General features: G+C 46.7%; 2 protein-coding genes across 2 annotated transcripts in view; both read left to right on the top strand.

Annotated features, from left to right (window-relative positions):
• LOC147653309 (protein Shroom3-like) overlaps nucleotides 1–3,355 on the top strand; it is a 32,510-nt gene extending 29,155 nt beyond the window's left edge. Inside the window, exon 2 of the mRNA XM_086890803.1 lies at nucleotides 3,197–3,355. Coding sequence (XP_086746929.1) covers nucleotides 3,197–3,355 — 159 coding nt within the window. The remainder of the gene's footprint in view (nucleotides 1–3,196) is intronic.
• An 8,330-nt stretch (nucleotides 3,356–11,685) lies between these two features.
• Nucleotides 11,686–19,215, top strand: part of SHROOM3 (shroom family member 3) — a 70,125-nt gene continuing 62,595 nt past the window's right edge. Inside the window, exon 1 of the mRNA XM_086890749.1 lies at nucleotides 11,686–11,923. The gene's annotated coding sequence lies outside the window, so the exon portion shown is untranslated. The remainder of the gene's footprint in view (nucleotides 11,924–19,215) is intronic.

Genomic DNA, 19,215 nt, shown 5'->3' with positions numbered 1-19,215 from the left:
GCAGGCTATTGATTGACCCCTTGCACTAGGTCCTGTTGCTTATGGCCATCACATGTTTGCCACAAGTGATTTTGGCAATGCTGTGGCTGCTCCACTTGCACGCTGGAAACAACAGAGTGCATTGCTGCTCTGCCCTGGCTGAGTGACAGCACTGGGATCCACTGGGGATTTAGGGAAGAGCGGAAAACTCGCTTTCTCATTTCCACTCACTCAGGATCTGGTGCACAGGGTGAGTCAGGCTGTAAAGAGCAGGGAACCACAGGCAGAAGTGGTGCCCACCTGGTGTTACTTGGCTGCTGTGGCCTGCATGGTGTGCACATGTCTGCCATCCTCGACTCCATGCCTCCGGCACGTCCCATCCTGGACTCTGTGCACCCTCGTGCAGTGAAGCAGGTGTTCCATTTAAATGGGTTACCTGCATGTTGAAGTTTGTTTGCTTTGTTGATAATTGTTTCACTGTGATAGAGCTTTGTGTTTATAGTGCAGCTTGTTTTGTTTGAATCACTCAATCCTTCCCATGACATATCACCGCTCCTTAAACACAAATATTTTCAGAGGCATGCAAAGAGGAAGAATGGACATGGAGCATCTGAGCTTTGCTTTGGGAGACAAGGCCTCATTTCTGGACTTTTGATGGAGCCTTATGAGTCTTCTTTGCCTTTTTTACTTCTCTGAGCAATAGTACCAGGTCACAGGCCTGTTGTGAACGTTTTCTTCCAGGAACTTTCAGGAATTTGTATGCAGGTAACCCCAGCTGGATAGATGACAGACGAGAATGCTAGCAGCTTAGTAATAGGTTAGAGAACTGTGCCAACAATACAATGTGAGTCCTTACATCCAAAAGCTTCCAAAGGCAGAATGTGCCTCTGGTTTTTGGTCTTGCTCATGGACAGTTTAAATGCACAGGAGCAAAGCAATTCACTTTCAGCCTCTGCAGTATCTTGCAGATGACTCTACTCGTGCTAACAAGCTTTTCTTAAAGGCATCCTTTATTCTGATACCATGGCTGGCTGCTTGGCCTTGCAGGCTGCAGTTTAAGAGCCCTTGATGTAGGGAGAAGCTGGAATGCATCAGGATTTAAAGAAAGATTTCTTTCAGAGCAGTGATAACGTTATCAGCATTATCAGAAGTATTGCAGGGTTTAGTCTTCCCTGAAAGTGTTTGATTTCACATTATTTATAAAGGTGAATATGGAAGAATCTGAATGTCCATTTTCATTGAGAAAGGAGAAAAAGAAAGGTCTAGCCCACGTAGCCCAAGGAGAACCTTAAAACAGTGCTCCTGTGAAGTGAAAACCCTCAAATATGTAATTACAATTGGAATTGTTGGATGATGAAGCACAGCTCACGATTCTGTTGATTTTTTTAAGGTTAGGGCTCATCCAGGCACAAGTGAATGCAAATGCTCTGATGAGTATCACAGCCTTTGAAGTAGCTAGTATTTGTTACAAAACATATTTTTCCAAGCAGGACTTTTCTCCAGCATATGTGCTGTAACATAAAACAAAAACAAACAGAAAATCCTTTCTGTTGACTATATCACAAGTTAATCTAACCCCTAGTACCCCACTATTGTATTTCATTGAAATGATACCCACCTGTTCTGCTTTACAGCAGCAATAAACTGCAGCAATACTGCATTTTTCACTTGTTATTTATTTATACTGGCAGCAAGGGCTAATGTTTCATCTCTCACCCTTCCTGGTAATTGTGATACAAGGCTCTTTATGCGAAGGCTCATTCCTGTGGTTTTATCCATTCTTAAGAAGAAAAGAAAAAACTCATTCATCAGTGGAATGACTTCCTGGTAAGATGAATGACAATGATTTTTACCTCCCTTTGTAGGGGGTTTGGGGAATTTATTGGCTGATGTTTGGGGAAGTCAGATTTTACATTTTAGAAGGTACCTGGGCTGGAATTCCTTGGTTTAGAGGAACAGACTGCCTTTGCCTGTGAGAAATCACCGTTCAACACCAAAACCAATGTCCTGGTAAAAAATATGGGCAGTGTGTCTGCATGTGCTGAGTTACATGTCTGGGGCACGGCTCAATTACACACTGCTTGGCCTGACTTGAAATAAAAGCAACTTCCAGAAGTATGCGTGCAATTTCACCGCTCTGAAAATCCCACCCCTGCAAATAGCTGCCCTTCCTGCCTGGATCCGAGGAGGAATCCAGTCCAGACACCTCTCTTTGTGGCAGCAGGATGTCTGGGAAGGTATTAAATACTTCTGCTGTGCAAGGAGGTGTTACACAGGAGAGTGGGTCCTGTGACACCTGCTAACACAGGCCACAGCCTCTGTTGAGCAGGGACTGCTGGGTGCTTTGAACAGCAGATTTGGTGGTGGCAAGTTTTGAAGTCAGAGTAACTATTGGTTGCACGTGGAGCCGGTGGCACTCCTGAGGCTCCTGGAACTCAGGATCTGCAGTGCCTAACCTGGCCCTCTGCTGTGCTAGAGATCCTGGGCTGGATTTTCTTGTCCTCTGCTTTGTCACTGACTTCTTTGCACTTAGTGTATTTCTGCTGGCACACGGATGGGGAGTCACTACACCATGTACAAAGCAGATGGAAGTGCCCTAGGACTCTGCTTCTAGCCTTGCCACTACATAGCCTAGAGCAGACTGCTTACTTTCTCATAAAACTCAAATAATCATCTACCTTCTTTATATCCCTAGCTGAAAAACCCTACAGAGATGCTGCACTTCATTAACTACCTACACCTGAGTGCTCCTGCTTTGCTGCTGGCCAGTAAGAAAGAAGCTGTTGTTCATCAGGCATCTGGGTCCCGAAGGGGAGCTTGAACAAAAAAAATAAAAATCATATCCAAGCTCTTCTAATCCTGGCTTTGCCCTTGGGCTGGTGCCTGGGTGCTCTTATCAAGAGGCGCTCCACGGCTGTTTTGCTGGCGTTTACTGCTTCCAAATACCAAAGACTTTTCAGGCTTATTCTAAACAGTGTTTTCTTGGCAGAACTCATCTGGCTGCTGATTCCAGGCTCCCATCTATATGAAACATAGGGGTGGCAAGCACAGACCTTTAAGTGAGCTGGCTGGCAAAGGGAGACCAGGGTTTTTTAATCCAAGAGCAGAGTTTGGGGCTGGTAGATCAATTCTTTCAACAGAAACACACGCTCAGCTCTGCAGGTGAAAGCCAAACCATGTCAGGCACGTCTCACTTTCTCCCCTCTCTCCTGTGCAGATCGAAGAGGGAGGGAAGGCAGATTCCCTGCCTTCCAAGCTGCAGGCTGGTGATGAAGTGGTGAACATCAACGAGGTGGAGCTGAGCAGCTCCAGGAGAGAGGCCATCTCTCTGGTGAAAGGCTCCTACAAGAAGCTGAAGCTTGTCGTCCGCAGGTAGGCAAGAGCCGCAATCGTATCGTGCCTTCCTCCTGTCCCACAGGCCACCCAGCCATGTCCCTCCATACTTCTCCAGCTGGAGGCCTATGGCTTGGCCTAATCTTTGCACAAGCCTTATTTTGAGCACACAGGCATGAGCCCAAGGGCAAATGCTTGTTCTTTTCAGCCAATATTTCTAGGGCTCCTTTGTCACTGATATGTCCAAGCACATGAAACACCCCATTCTCTTGCATTGCTCCCCTGCCACATGACACTCCAGAATCCCTGTTCACTGATGTACAAACAGTCCCATCTTCCTCCCACGTGCTCGGGGTTCCCTGACAAAGGGTGACAGTTCTGTACATAGCTCTTGCCTCAATTGCTGCGTGTCCTCAGCGTTGCTGTGGCGGCAGAAAGATTTCCACTGGCCTCAGCAAGACTTGGAGCTGTTTGGTGTTCTGCAGGTGAGTGATAGAGGATTTTGAATCCAAGATATTTGGGTCTGCCAATTGTGTTGTTTGTTTTTTTTGAAACCTTAAGAGAAATGCTACCTCTGTGTCTTTTGCTGTGGCCATGTCCAGGTTCTTTCTGTGCCAGTTAAGTGATAGCTGGTATCACTTTATGGAGTGCCCTGTCCTCAATCTCCACACTTAGCCAAAAAGAAATCTGAGTGAAGATCAGCACAGCTGGGGAGCTGTCATTAGGCAAACAGAAGGTGTCATTTTGGGTCACTAAATTGGAACAACTGAGTAACATCTAAGTGGTGATGCCTGAACTGGGCAGGTATGACCAGCTCAGACACCCTCCTGCTCTCTGGGCTCTACTTTGTGCTTTTTGCTGACTCCATTTGGCTGTTTAACTAAAACACCTTTAGGTAACCTCACAGCAAATTCTGAATATTCACATGCAGAACAGTTACATGGTTTGCACACCCGTTGGGAGAGGATTTGCAAAAGGAGTTCATTGCAATTTGAGTGTTTTCCACACATATATGGGTTTTACTTTAAGCCCATGCAGACTTTAATCCAGCTGTACTGACTAAACAAAATGTTTAATTTAAGCTAATTTAGCAAAACTGTGGTAACACAACCTGCTTGTTTTTAATGCAATCGTTTCTCTGCATTTTTTATATTCACAAGACCTTTCCACCTTTTTTTTCCTCTTTAAAGAGTATGCAAGGGGTTTTGATGTTTTTCTGGTTTGGATTACTATAGTGAACATGAAGAAAATTTGGGTGGGAGTCTTTCATGGCTTCATTCATCACCACTAGAAGGATCAAGCACATTAACTTTTACAGGTATTACATTCACATACCATCCCCTTGCCAAGGTACTTTGAGTCCTTTGTGCACATTTAAAGCTCAGTGACAATCCATAAATTTAGAATTGGAAAACTGCAATTAAGAGCTAAGAGCCCAGCCTTCAGGTAATTTGCATCCCAGTCCCAGCTGACCTGCAGTGCTGGCATGAAGGCAGAAAAAATCAGACAATGTGAGGTCCTGACTGCTCTGTGGGCAGAGGGTAACAAGTTTCTCTGAGTTCTCTCCATTGTCAGAAGTGGCCAGACTCAGGACACTGGCCAGGGTAGAAGAAGAGATTTTGTCTCCAGTTCTAGAGGGTAAGAAGGGATAAAATAAAGATTCCAGAGGACAATGGTACAGATGACACCAGACAGAATGAGTTTAGCCATTAAGCCTGGTAAAGGCAGTACTAACCTGCTTCCCACCTGGGGTCAGGTTTGGTTGGTTGGAGAAGATGATATTTGCAGTACTACATCATCTGAAAATAAACTATTTTTGAAATGCTTGTGGTGCTGTTTTTTGTAAATTTGCCATTATGATTGAACTGAAATGGATTAGGATTGCTTGCTGCAAGTACCAGCAGTTTGAAAACTTCCTGAACTGTTTGTGTGACCTGAATTTTTCATCAGTGCTCTCCGGATTTACAGAAACACTTCCTTATGGAGTGACACAAACTCCCACAGACATGGACTTGACTCCTTAAAAGTCATTTACAAACAACAGCAAAGTGTGCTTGGTGTGTGTGGTTCTGGTTCTTTGCAGATAATATTCCAGGTCAGCATGTTTTTGAAGGTTTAGCTGTTTGTTTTTCAGATGCAAACCTCAGAAATTCCCTGTAACAGTGTGGTGGTGACACCAACCATCACACCAGACAGAAAGCACACATTCTTTTAATCAGATGTATTGTGTCATAGCCCACATAGCATACTCAGATTGCTATTTAATCTTGGTTTTTATTTCAGGACAAAGGTAAGCCTTTGGGTGAGTACTTAAAGGGTAAGCCTCTCGGTGTGTTACTAAGCAAAGGGAGATGTTACAACACCTTGCAGGTCTGCAGACTAGCTGATGCAACCATGTGGCATTTCCCTTGGAATGCCATCATCAGTCCTCATCAACTCAAGTTTGATTGATCAGTGTAATGGAGGGGAAAAGTGGGAATCATTTCAATGAAGGGAATGTGAAGGCAAAATCAGGGAAAATTCAGGGCGAGAGGAAAGGCTAAAATACATAATGATAAGAAAAGATTATCTGTCTTTATCTGTCTAAATAAAAGGATATTTAAAAATAATAAATGCCAATGGTTTTAGTTAAACGACCAGCACCAGAGTATTTAGTACATGAGGACCATAGTCTGCCTCTCACTCCTGTGCAAATGTCCTGCTGTGCCCAGGGAGGAGCTTGCAGGAGGAGAGACATGAAGCTGTGAATTTATACCCTTTGTGCTTCCTTGCTCACAGATTTAGAGTAGGGCAGAGGCAGGGAATGACCTAATGAGCCCCCGTGTTAAGTAAATCCTGTGCCTGTTTCCTAAGAGGATCCTTATTTGGGAGATAAATATTGGACAGTTTTCATGGATGCTCTCTAGCTGCATTTTGTTTGTCTCATGCCCAGCTCGGAAGCCCTCAGTGACAGTTTTCAAATGTTCAGTTTTCTCTGCTTCTTTAGCACAGCTACTCACATCTCCCTTGTTTCCCTGTCCCCAAAGCCAGGTCCCGCCTCTCTGCCCGTTCCTCGCTTGTTTTGCCCATTCATTTCCAGGACAATGGACTGAGATATGTGTGTGTTTGCTCATTCCTGTACACCCCAGCCCTGCAACCGGTGTGCTCTGAGGGCCAGAAGCAGCAGGAGAAGGAGCTGCTCTGCAGCCCAGGGAGTGACTCGGTGTGTCCGAATCACCGCTGGCGACAAGTGTCTCTCACCCCGGCTATGAGCACAGCCCGTTTCATCAGGCCTGAGGAATTCACAGGCTGATGCTGGGGAGGTGGCTTTGCTCAGGGTTTGCCCATTTGGAACAGTCGGTGTGAATCACAATGGGAAACTGGAGAGACCAGTTTGCTGGATTTCATGGCGAGAGGCTGGCCTACTGTCCTCAGCACGCTGCCTTACACAGCTTTTGATACTCAGTTGATCTTTAACGAGGTGGTGTGTGAAAGCTACAGTTTAGCTGTTTCCTAATGATGTGAAATACATCATTTTTTCCAACTGATTTTTTTTCTGTTGCTTCCTCTCCAACTGCAGTATCCAAGCAGACTTGGATGCAATTAAAAAAAGTCTCTTTTCAGTAGTATCAGTCTGATCTAATTTTGTTGCGCATGCCTTCATCAGCTGAAGATAAGGCTCCAGCCATGGGCACGGCCTTGTGTGCTTTACAGCCCCCACAGTGGCCTGGAGCAGTTGCCCAAAATAGGCTTTTGCACAGGTCAGCGGGCAGGAATGGCTGGGGGAGCATCACCCTGTTTACACGGCTGGACGTGCAGCGTGTCCCTAACAGCGGCAATTAGGGCAGCCAGGCGTGCTGGCACACCGAGCTGTGCCACCAAGGGGACGAGTGCCACACACCCTTCCCAGCACAAGCACTGAGCCAAGGCCTGCCACAGGCTGCTCCTCAGCGTGGTGAGGCGAGTGGAGTCCTTCCTGCGGAGGGGACAGTGCGCTGTGCGGGGTCTGGCCTCAGGCTGCGTTAATCAGTGCAAAGCCCCAGTAGAATTTGCTGGTGGAACAGCAATGAAAAATGTGCTGCAGAGAATTACCAGGGTTTTAGGCCCTTGCTCTGCCCATAGCAGTGTGTAAGGACCCTGCAGGTCTCTGCCAGGGTGCTGTCTTCAGGGCTCAGGGCAGCACAGATTGGGATGTGAGTGCCTCTGCTAGAGACACTTGTGTTTGCAGAGCCAGTGAGATTGGACAAAGCATGAATCTCAAACTAGCTGTGATTTACAGCAAAACTGCTTACTCCAAGATGCACGTGTGTACTCTTAGCACATATCCAGTCATTCTGACACCAGCGACTGCAAGAAGCCTGTTCAAGTATTATTTATGTGGTAGACACAATATTCTAGTGAAGATCAGTATTCAAGGTGGTTGCTTTTCTGTTTTCAGAGGTTCTGGTTTGTGTGTGCCTCAGGCTTAGCAATGCCTGCAATGCTTTCCTTCTCAAAGAACTTCAGACTAAAAATACAAGTTAAATAAAGGAGGAGTGGGGATAGAAAACATCCTCCTTTTCCTGTTGTGCTAAAAAACTGTACAAAAAGGAAGGATTAAGTTTATCCTTGGCTATGACCATAATCTGCATGTTTGTTTTCACACTTCCCTACAGAGTCCCTGCATCACTTGGGTTATTTGGATTATTCTCTTGGTACGTCCCTGTCCCTGGGCCCCCGTGCCTGAAAGATGAGACCCGGGGGAGATGCTGGGAGCGAGAAGGTGCTGGGCTGCGCGCGCCTCCCGGGGCAAGTGCTGTGTTTTCAGACAGATCTGGTTCTAATGAACTCATTGAAACACCTCAGTGGCAAGATCAGGAATAAACCCAGACATCCTGAATACTTGCTCTTATGCCATAGCGACAGAGTTGTTCTTCGTTTGGCAGCAAATTACTGTAACTAAGTATAAGTATTTTTTAGGAAAAAATAAAGGAGAAAAGTCTTCCACTGCACCTGATAAGTGACCCCATGGAGGTGTCGAAGGGCGGGAGGAAGATGTCAGTACAGCTGACATCTGCGGCTCAGAGCTGATTCAGGCCCATGGAAATCGGTGGAAAGATTCCCACAGACTCCAAAAGCCTTTGGCTCAGACCCTCACTGAGCAGTGATTTCCCTCATTGGCCAGGAGAAAATGGGCTATTCCTGGAGAGAGGGGAAGCTGCTGGCATTTTTACAAAAAGACAAGTGCCAACACAATTCTTCAAAGAAGTCTGTCGACTAATCCTTTCCTCTTATGACACTAATGTAATTTTGTACCGTATTTGACATGGTGCCAAAAAATTGCATCGAATAAATCCAAGTTTTGTGAATGAAATTAATTAGAATTGGCGTTGGCCCACACCCTGCTCTGCAGCAGCGCAGGAGTGCCTTCCCAGAGAGCTGCTCTGCGGTGTGGTGGGGTTTTGTTCAGTGCTGATGGCCGGGGAGACGGCAGAAAGGAAGGCTTCATGCACATGGAATGTTTAAGACTGACAGCTTAGAGGCCAAAGCTGGCATTCGAGGGCTGGCAGGGTGGTCTGTGTCTAGCACTGTTTTATGTGTGCTGTGAGCTCCTCCTCAGCTTTCCAGCATGCCCCTGCTCATGTCTCCTTGTGTCTCAGCTCTTTTAAAGTGCATCTTTTTAACACTAAAAAAATGAGCCTTGGGTTGGAGTCTGTAGCTCCTCATGTGATGCCAATGGGTGTGGCCAGCCAAAGCTCAGCAGGGGCCTCACCCCCTGTTTGGATGGGATTTCCAAGGCCTGTACACCCTGTGCCCAGGTAAAAAAAGGCCTTAAAATTTCCTTGTGTCTTGGATATGACTGGTCAGTCTGTAATATCTCAAGCATCAGTATTTTCATAGAGGAGTTTTTCATGCATTCATTGAAATGTTTGCAGTTCCTGTCTCGTTAGGAAGGGACAGATAGCTGAGAGGTGAGCAGAATTTTTACAAATCCTTACTGTTTAGGATTTAATTAGCTACAACTCAGGACTGACAGGCTTTTAGGAAATTTTCCACAGGGAGTAATAAATGTAAGGAAGATCTAGATACAATTTTTGAATAAAAGAAATGTTCAGGTCGTTGATAGGGACAGTAGGCAAATGCCTTGGAAAAAAATAAATGTCAGCCACCACGACATGTTGTTGTCTCTGGGATGTTGCAGGCTGATGCCTCAGCTGAAGCTGCTTTAGGAACCCAGGAATTTCCAGCCACTGCCATCCCAATTAGCTGCTCCTCTCACCCTGTGTATTAGTTTGCCTTCTTTAGGCAATAATCAACTTGGGGTTTAGGACTTGTCAGCAAGTGACTCTGGAAAAGCTGGGAAATCTCTGCCAGTGCTGTACAAAGTACCTTTTACAGCGTGAATCTCCTTCTTTTGGAATTTCCCAAGGATTAGGTTGGAGCTGGATCAGATCACAGTAGTATGAAAACTCAGACAAACAAGCATGTGTTCTCCCAGCACTCTTGACATCGTTCCCCGTCTGGGATGTGTCCGGGGTGACCTTTAGTCCACAGGGCAAACACTTGGACTGGAGAGGGGTTCTGGTTACCTGTCCAGGTGCAGAGGGGTGCAGGGTGACACCTTCAGTGGGCAGCTGCAGGGGAAGCTGAGAATGGCTGCATTTCATCATCCCTGATCTAAGGAGAGTGGCTTTAATGCCAGGAGCTGACTATAAATATAAATATAAATATAAATATAAATATAAATATAAATATAAATATAAATATAAATATAAATTTATAAGGGGTTTCTTGGTTGGATGGCACTGATGTGTACACATGTGTACGTGTACACAGCCACAGCCAGGTTAAATATTGAGTTGCTCAGCTACTAGTATAAAATCATTTCACAAAACTTTTTACTTGCTTTTCCTGCTTGGTCCAAGGTTTCCTCTAAAAGGGAGGTGGGGTCAGGAGAGGTTAATGAACACTTATGTAATCCTACTGATATAAATTGTGTTTGCCTGGATTTACTTCAGCGAAACAGATGTTAGGGTGTAGTGATGACTGTAACTCCTTTACATTTTTTATGAATGGGCTTGTACATGTCATCCAAATCCCTTGGTATTGTTTCTCCCTTACGGCTGGATACATGGAATATCTCAGGCAAAAGAACAATGAAGAGCAGACACTGCACAGACAGTATCAAATGGTCTTTTATATGCACAACTCTTCCTGTGTGTAGCGTAGAGCAGCCTGACTAACTCACCCAAACACAGGTGGACAAAGAATATAGAACCTTTCTTTTTTCCCCATCCCCCTTTCTTCAGCTTCCTGCCCAACTTCAGCAGGACTGCACTTCAGTGCATGTACGTAAAACATTTTTAAAACATTTTTAGGTAGGTTATACCTGCAAAATAAACCGCTTTTTTATTTTCATTTTTATTTTTTCCTATTGAGAATGCATAAGGAAACAAGAATCAGAAACGGTGGTTAAAAAATACGTATTTCAGGAGCTGAGAAGAGACTGTCAGCTCAGAGTTACCACCTAGGCTTTTGTGCTTTCCAGGCTTTTAAAAATGATTGCTATTGTCAGGTGCAATGTCAGGGGTGGGTGGCTGGAGGCGTTCAAGAAGGTAACCGTGTGGAGGAGGGTGATGTATTCACTTTACTTGAAGTAAGAGGACATTGGAGTAGAGAAAATGTGGTGAAAAGTATGGGTGAGATTGTGAATGTTTTGATTCTACAGCTGGGCTGGAAAAGAGAACTATTTAGGGTTAAATGGAAATGCACTCGTGTGTTCTCTTTGGCCTGAAATGAACCATTTTGCTTCTGGTAGGAAAAACATGTTATTTTAATATATTTAATGAGTATTTAATGTACTTTCAGCTTTCTCTTGGATGTTAAGGCAGCCTGGCTGGGTACAGAGCACCTGAACCTCTCCGGCTGCATTCGGCTGACTTCCTCTGCAGCAGGATGGGTCCAGTGGGTGGAGGGCCATGTGCTTTCCTGGGATTATTTCCATGGACTTCAGCCGGTGTCCACAGCCTTCTCCTGTGGCATCTTTTTCAGCCCTGCTGTCCATTGCTGAGCCCCAGCTTAGGGGCCACTGAGCGACAGGGACCAACATCCCTGCTGCACCTCTCCTCTGCCCTTTTTATCCCCCACCCTTACTCCCAATTACATTTTTCAATTGCGATTTGCGGGGTGAACTTTGAGGGGAACAATAGATCATTCCTGGCTGGCTGAAAACGCTTTTTCCTTGGATATAGTTTCTTTTCTCCTCTCTCCCCGCAAAGCCCAGTGTTAATTATAAGAGGGGCCAAGCCCAAACCTGCGGGGAGCCGGGGCAGAGCTGACTGGCACTTTCACTCAGCACATTCCCCCGTTCCTCACGGTCTCTGCTCCTGTTTGTCAGGCCTGCTGACGACTGCTGGGTAGGAGGGCAGTAATCTGAGCTGCCTGTGCCGAGCGAACCTCCTGCTTTTTCCTGCGGGATCAGTGCCGAGGTGCCTCTCCTCGCAGCACCTGTATCCGCAGCTCGCCATCGCCGTCCGTGCTCCGCGGCTCTCCGCCGCTGCTGCCCTTCCAGCACCGCGCTCCCCTCGGGCAGCCTGCCTCCGAGCCAGGAGGAGGATGGCAACAGCTGAGCCTGGCTCCGGGGGATCCAAAGGTAAGCGGCCTCCGGGCAGCGCGGCACGGCCGGCCAGGCGCGGCTCCGTGCGCCGCGGGGCTGGGGAGAGCGCAGAGCGGGAGTCGGAAGGACTCGCTCCGTCCTAAGTGTCACGGGCATCGGAAAGTTCCGAGCGAAATAGTGCTCCTGCGGTACCGGGGGACAGTTTCTGGCTGCTCTTTTTGTGCTGCGCCGCCGCTCGGGGTCTGTCACTGGGAGGCTGTTGGGCAGCCTAAACAAATCTCTCAGGCTTGAGGCTAGAAAAGTGCCAGAGGCTCGCAGGAGAGATGAACTTGGGAAAGCCTCCAGAGCTGTGCAGCATGTCTGGGGCCCTCCTCACCCCCGGTGTCCAAGGGTAATACTAACGCCGTGCCCTTGGGACACCGAGTCTTGGTGAGCCGGGGATCTGACTCACGTCCGCACCACGATTTGTAGGGTGCAGTGTGTAGTTTATAGTCTGGAATGGTCCATGCTCAAGTTCGTGGCGCTCTTTTTGGCCTTCACCTTTTGTAAGTCGGGAATCATTTAAAGCCGATGTCAAACCAGGCCAGCTCTTTACGTCACTGTGTCACCAGAGATGTGAGAGCAGCCCCACAACCTGGGATGTGCTCTTGTGTGATCAATATGGTGACAGAGGGAGGATGTGGAAGAGGCTGGTTCGTGAGAGATGGCCATGAGTACAGCTCCAGTGCTGGCAATCACTGGACCTCCAGCTGGGCCTGCACAAATTTGCATTCCTTGAAGAGCTGTCGTATATTGTACACGCACCTATCCGCCCTTCTAGATTGGTGGTGAATCATAAAACTGACTTCATTGAACTTTGATTTTGGTTATTTTCTGACACGTGAACGCCTTTAGTAAACCCATTAACTAATCTTTAAACTCCTTAGCTGCTTCATTGCTATTAGGATAATTTTAATTTGAAGTTTGTTTGGGGTTCTTTTATCTTTGACTATGGGCCAAAGCTTTAGCTGTGCTCTTCAAGGGAAATTGTAACTGGTTTTTCTTCAGAACTGTGGTGATCCCGTGTGCTTAGGGAAAGTTGGCAGTGCAGGTCAAAGCAAGTTGTAGTGGTGCTAGTGGAATACTGGGGCAAAACTAGCGGGCATGGGAGTATCCCTAAAAGGATATCCCTAAAAGGCAGCGGAGCTGAGAAGGATCCAGAGCATGATGGAAGAGGTTGTTTCACAGCACAGATCCCATCACCTGCCGCCTGGCCTGATGCCTACAGGGGTGAGCACATTCCCAGGCTACAGCAATGAGAGGAACCTCCCATCTGAAATTTGAAGAGATGCCTGAACTAAAGAGATTTGATGTTCACCCCCTTCAAGGAAATGGAAAAAATTCATCTCGGGCTGACGCTACTGTTTTCTCTGGTGTGCTTTATATTGTGTTAAAGAGAAGTCTTTTGGATGCCTTCAAAGGGCTAAAGGCAATACCTCATAGAAACCCAAGTGGCTGAAGAATTACCAGATATTAGCATTTACCTCAGTTGCCAAAGCTTGGACGTTCCTTTCTGCCTTTCATAAATTACAGCCTGCAGGGACCATTTAGTAATAAATCGTAGCAACTTGGCTGTTAGAGGGCAACCCATGTACAGAGGCACTTCAGGTCTCTGCCAGCATCTCCTTTGTTCAATAAAAGTAACAGCAGGAATTTGATTAAAGACTGATAGAAAAGACAGGCAGGGAGAAACATAGGAAAGATTAAAGAAAGAAAGAGCCACCTGGAAACTTCATTCCTCCTTTATTTCTAACTTAAGCTCGTAAATACCAAATCTAAAGCATTGTGTGTGTGAGAGGGAGGGAAAATTTCCTGCATGCCTGCACAGAAAAGACTGCACATGGAGCCACCCAAACGACTTTTAGCACAAGTCAGATTCTTTCCTCTTAACTTAAGGCTTGCTCCATGTGTGCAGCGGAAATAAAAGAAACTAACGCTGTCCCCCCGAAGCTTTGGGAGGACGGCATTCAGGAGGGTCAGGCGAGTCCCAGCCCTGAAAGAGAGCGGCGCTGGATTTGGGCTGAGCCCGCCGGGGAGCAGGGAGCGCATTTCCCAGGCTGCAGCTCCGCACAATGCGATGGGCAGCTGCACACGGCCGGCCCACGGCATCTGCCCCTTTGTCTCCATCATGCTTGCTGTAACACCCCCCCAGAAAAAGGAAAACCCGGTGACTCCAGCAGCCAAATGCAAATTAGCCCCAAAGAGCCCCGTTCTGTGTGATCAGCAAGCGACAGGCAAAGCACATTCAAATTGCTCGCTGTTGTTTGGGTGTAGGTGACCAGAACGCTGCCGTGGAGTGTCCAGCGGCAGCGAGGGTGGGTTCTCCTTAGCCTGGCTCTGCCCTGGCAGCTGGGAGAGCTTTGCTGGGAGTCAGAGGCACGCTGCGCTTCCCAGGCAGGATTTGCAAGGCACAAAAGAGGAAGTCTGGGACCCTGAACTGCCCGGGAATGGGGAGTTCAACCCTCAGCAAGGTTTTGCGTACTTTGAGGGCTCTTGCAGGTAACTACTCCAGCTCAGATGGAGCAACAAGGCAGAATCCTGTACCTGAAGTCTTCGGCTGCTGCATTTGGGGTCCCTTTTCTATACACCTGGAGATCTCTGCTGCTTAAATCATGCTTTTCTCCACCTGCCACTTCTCTTGAAAAGTCCATCTTTCCATTGGTTTCTCTCTGCTCAATTTCTCTCACGCTTTTCAGCTGTTTGTTACACCTGTTGCACAGTGAATCACTCGTTTTTGGCCGTGGCCTTGGCTCTGAACTGTGTTTCCCCTCGCGTGTGTAGGATGCGGTGATGTCTTTGCAGCAGAGGATGTCTCTGCCTCGGTCCAGCCTTCCCCACCTCAAGCCTTTATCCTGAAGGCTGCTGCCTCCTCCATCCGAGGAGAGGGAAGATCGGGGTCTGGATCAGCCCCTTCGATGCTGTTTTTCCACTCCCAATCAGACCACTACGAGGACGCAGAAACAAGACAGTGTCCAGGACCGAGCCTCCCGGACAGCGGGAGAGGAGAAAGTACCGAAATCCCGTATCCCGACAGGATTCGTCCCGCTGCTCCTGTCGGGGAGAGGAGAGGGCGGCGCGGTGTCCCCGGGACCCGCCGTCCCGGCGGAATGCGGGGAATGCGAATGGCATGCTTGAGTGGACAGCTTCAGAGCCGGGCGCAGGGATGGCTCTCCTGCCATCTGCTGTGAGCCCCGCGGGCCCATAGCAACAGCGGCTCAGGAATGGGGCTGCTGCTTTTTGCTTTTTTGCTTTTTTTTTTTTTTTTTTTTTTTTTTTGGGTAAAGAAATTCTTCCCGGCCGTCTTCCCCGCTCCTGCATGCTCACACTTGTGAATAAACGGGAACGGGGTTGGGATTCCTGCTCCAGAGTGATGCCTGCTGAAGGAGAAAGGGCCTTTTAGAGTTCGGCTTGTGCTTGGTTTGGGAGGCGTTTTCCTTTCTGCACTGGGACATGAGCCCGTGTGTGTAATTTATTGTTAATTGCCAAAATCTTGATCTATTCAAATCGAGTGTGAACCTGTATTTGCCACGAAATTTGTAAAGTCTTCAGTGGATGTGCAACCACTTGATTATCCTCAATGAAGCAGAGATCACTTCTGCCTTATTACTACAAATACCAAGGTTATAACTGATGTAAATAATCCCAGTGTACTTATTTGTTGTGCCCATCATTTTCTTCCAGCCCCAGAGCTCTCGTGTTGTGGCTGAGGGGTTTTGCTGCATCGTGAAGTGGTGGCACCGGATCTCTGAGGTTACAGGTAGCTCAGCATCACTGGTGATACTGAGAGATGCCAACTTTTATTCCAGGGAAGATTTTGCCACGTAAGAACTCTGTCTCCTGTTCAGCAGTGTGAGGCGGCGTGCCATGGGGAAGGGTTAGTGCTGAAGGAGCCTTTATTCTGTCAGCAGGGGCAGGAGCAGACTGTCTGTCAGTCTGTCTGAATGGTTTTATTCCTTCCTTTCCCCTGGAAATGCAGATTTCTCTTCTCCCCACACCTGAACCTTTTTTTCCTGCTATTAAGCAACTGAGGCCTCATTCCTGCAAACTGCTCAGCCTCTTGCTGTGACTCAGCAAAGTGGATTGTTTTTAAGTGTTTTAATTCCCTTAAGATGAGGACTTGTATGTTGTTAATTTACACGAGCGTTTCAAGAGGTTTGATGTGAGACATTCAGAAGTTAGGGGTATTTAATTTTCCCAAACAGCATATTGGTTTATTTAGGATTCTTTTAGTATTTTATTTCTATGCCTAACAGCATGCAATAAAGACCAAAATTTGCAGAGAAGCTCCCATGAACAAGAGGGAATAGCAGGACTGACAGTTCCATGCCCTTTTCAAAGAGATGTCCTGAAGAGGACAGGGGAGGAAACACAGTAGTTTTTCCCCCAGTGCTCAGGGCTGTGTTTGAAGCTGGGCACACAGCTACAGTGGCTTGATCACAGGGAGCAGGGTATAATTTCAGTGAAAGCTGATATGTACAGGGAGGAGGGATAAACCTCTCCCTATTACAGGTATTTATTATCACTTGACAGCTGTCAGTTTGCAGTAGGGGATTTGCCTTCCTGTCAGCTCTCTGAGAACCAGGTATATTTGCCTAAGGTTGTAGGGAAGGATAGAAATCCTGCTTTCAAGCATAGGTATCATTTAACCGTGATAAGAAGGCAGGTAAAGCATTTCTTCTGAAAGACGGCTGTGGAGAACAGGGGAGTAAAGTATTTCTGGCTCTACCCAGATGGGAAAAAACAAGTCATTAAAATCTGATACCTACCTGCTTTTAATGAGAGAAATGTTGTTCGAAGAAATAATCTCAGTCCTATCACCACCAAACTATTTTCAGGAGCCATTAGCCTTTCACCTCCTCATATGTTTTATCTCTTACTTTTGATCTCATTCAGGGAAAATGGCAGTGCTGCTGCAACCAGAGATTTGGGCTTTAATCAGGAGCTTACTCAGTCATAGCCATGCTCTTTGCAGCTGTCCTTCCCAGTAAATGACCCCCAGAAAACCATGGGGAGTGAGGTGGGGAAAACAGCAATTAAAATCAAGCACTTGGCGTCTTTAGTCATGTTCAGTTCTTCACTGAGCCAGTGTGGGTATTCTTACAGGTTCTGCAGTGCTCCCTTCCTCTTCAGCCTCTTCTCCCTGCCCAGGAACTCCTGCACAGCTGCTGGGGACAGGGGACTCTGAGCTGCCAGCCTGAAGTACAGGCACAAGGCAGTTGTTTTTTTTGGCTGGAAAAAGCAAAGAGCGAGAGGCGGCTGTGGAGGGATGTTCTGAGCTGCACTTAGCAGTCACAGGCTCTGGCTCAGTTTAACTGTACCTCAGCATCAGGTTGTATCTCTGCTCTATTCTCTACTTGAAGGCTGTTGTAATGTAGAATAAGAGCCTTGATCCAGGCACAGATGCTCCCACAATCCTCCAGCTGGAAGGGAAAGAAGCCAAGTTGGGTTCTTTTGGTTTTGGACAGTGGGATCAGCAAAGAAAGGCTGTAGATGACTGAGGGCTGTCATGGTTCACTCTCATTCTCTTTCTTCAGTGTTTATCATGAGTTTCATTCTTTGTACCATTCAGAATAACATTTTCAAACAAAACCAGGAATGCAGGCCTGAGTCTGCTGAGAAAGTCTGTTTCTTCTGGCTAATCCTGCCCAGGATCTCACTTCTCCCTGTAAAACGTTGCTGCTGTTGTTGCTGTTCCTACACTGCAGCACCTTGCATCTGTTTCATTCAGACTGGGATCCATTTTAATGCCAATCCAGTTTTATTTCAAAAGTTATCCATCATCAGTACATGAGGATAAACAGAAATGAGTGAAAGAAGAATGTGAATTATAAATGAGATCTATTACATACGCATTTTTTTCGGTACTGCTGGTCCATATTTACTTCTTCTCTTTATCTATGGATATCAAAAGCACCAAAAAATGCCAGGAATGCCACATCCCATTGAAGTTCGGGACATTCAGAGCAATCCAAGGCAACAGCTGTACTGCCTATTTACCCTGAAGCAGAAAATTGTACATGGCCCGGGACAATGCCCGACGTCACCGGCCGACACGGGGGCCACGTCTCTGTCACGGTGGGAACCGTCCCTGCTCTCCCCTGGGCTGTTTGTGTGCACAAGAATCATGCTTATCATATTGCTGTAACACAGCACTTTGCATCTAATTTAAGCAATACTGGGCCTTTTGTTTGTCTCGAGAGGTCTAACCCGGAGACAAAAGCCGTGGTCCAGCCTGAAGGTTATGAGACGTTACCAGACATTCATGTTCACACATACACGCTCCGTCAGAGGAATTTATGGCCATTACCATGTTCTCTAATGAGTACAAAATGAGACCATTACATATTCACATAATTAGTTTGACAGATTTTCATTTAAATATAAAAAGACTTCTAGTCTTTAGAGAACAAAAGGAGGGGTTTGTTTCCAGGGCAGTTTTTGACTTGGCTTTGCTGGAGCAGGAGGTTGGGAGTGATAACTGAGGGGAGACAATTTAGTGTGAATAATTCTCAGCTTTTGATTTCATGTTGCCATTTTTTTGCTGCTTTTCCAGTTCCTCTGGAGCACCTCAAGGAGAGTTGTGTGATGGGGCCTTTCAGGTGCAGCCAGGAAAGCTCAAGTGTCATTTTTTGTTCTTGGACTTTTGGGCATCACAGAAAAGATGTGGGTTTTTTTATTAATTTAGTTAGAGTGATTTCTCTTTGGAAAGGTTAGCAACAGCTCACCAACTTGCTCTGTACCTTTTCCCATGCCTTTTTCACATCTCTTTTACCTGTGGTCACGTGTCCTTCATGTTATTTATCTTTTTGTATTTCAAGTGCATTCTTGGCATCACTTCAGCTGTGGTTTTCCTGAATTGGTTGGGATATGCAGCTTCTTCAGGCATTGATAGAGGAGCACTTGGTTAATTTCATGTCTGGGTTTTAGAAGCCTCATGTTGGCCTGGTCATCTCAGCACGATGACCGCTGCACGTGACACGTTCCAAGCAGGAATTCTTAAAAGTCAGCATGAGGTGTCCTCCAAAGACCCATGCATGTATCCAAACCAAAACTCCTTGGATTATGGTAGATTTGGATTGCTTTAGGCTTGGGTTATAGAGTGCTGTAACTGAGCAGTGCCCTTAAAGCATGTGAAGTTCCTCTGGTTCATTGCGTGCGTCTGTGGGGCCACTCACCTTTGTGTAAGCAGCCCATGTCCTTATCGGAGCTGACAACATTTGTTCCTACACAGGGGTTACATGCTGGGAGCCAGGACTAAGTGCACAGCTACTTTATTTACACATCTAAGT

Source organism: Cyanistes caeruleus, chromosome 5, assembly GCF_971803275.1.
Source record: "Cyanistes caeruleus chromosome 5, bCyaCae1.hap1.1, whole genome shotgun sequence".
NCBI classification, from domain to species: Eukaryota; Metazoa; Chordata; class Aves; order Passeriformes; family Paridae; genus Cyanistes; species Cyanistes caeruleus.
This window is presented reverse-complemented; position numbering and strand designations above follow the sequence as displayed.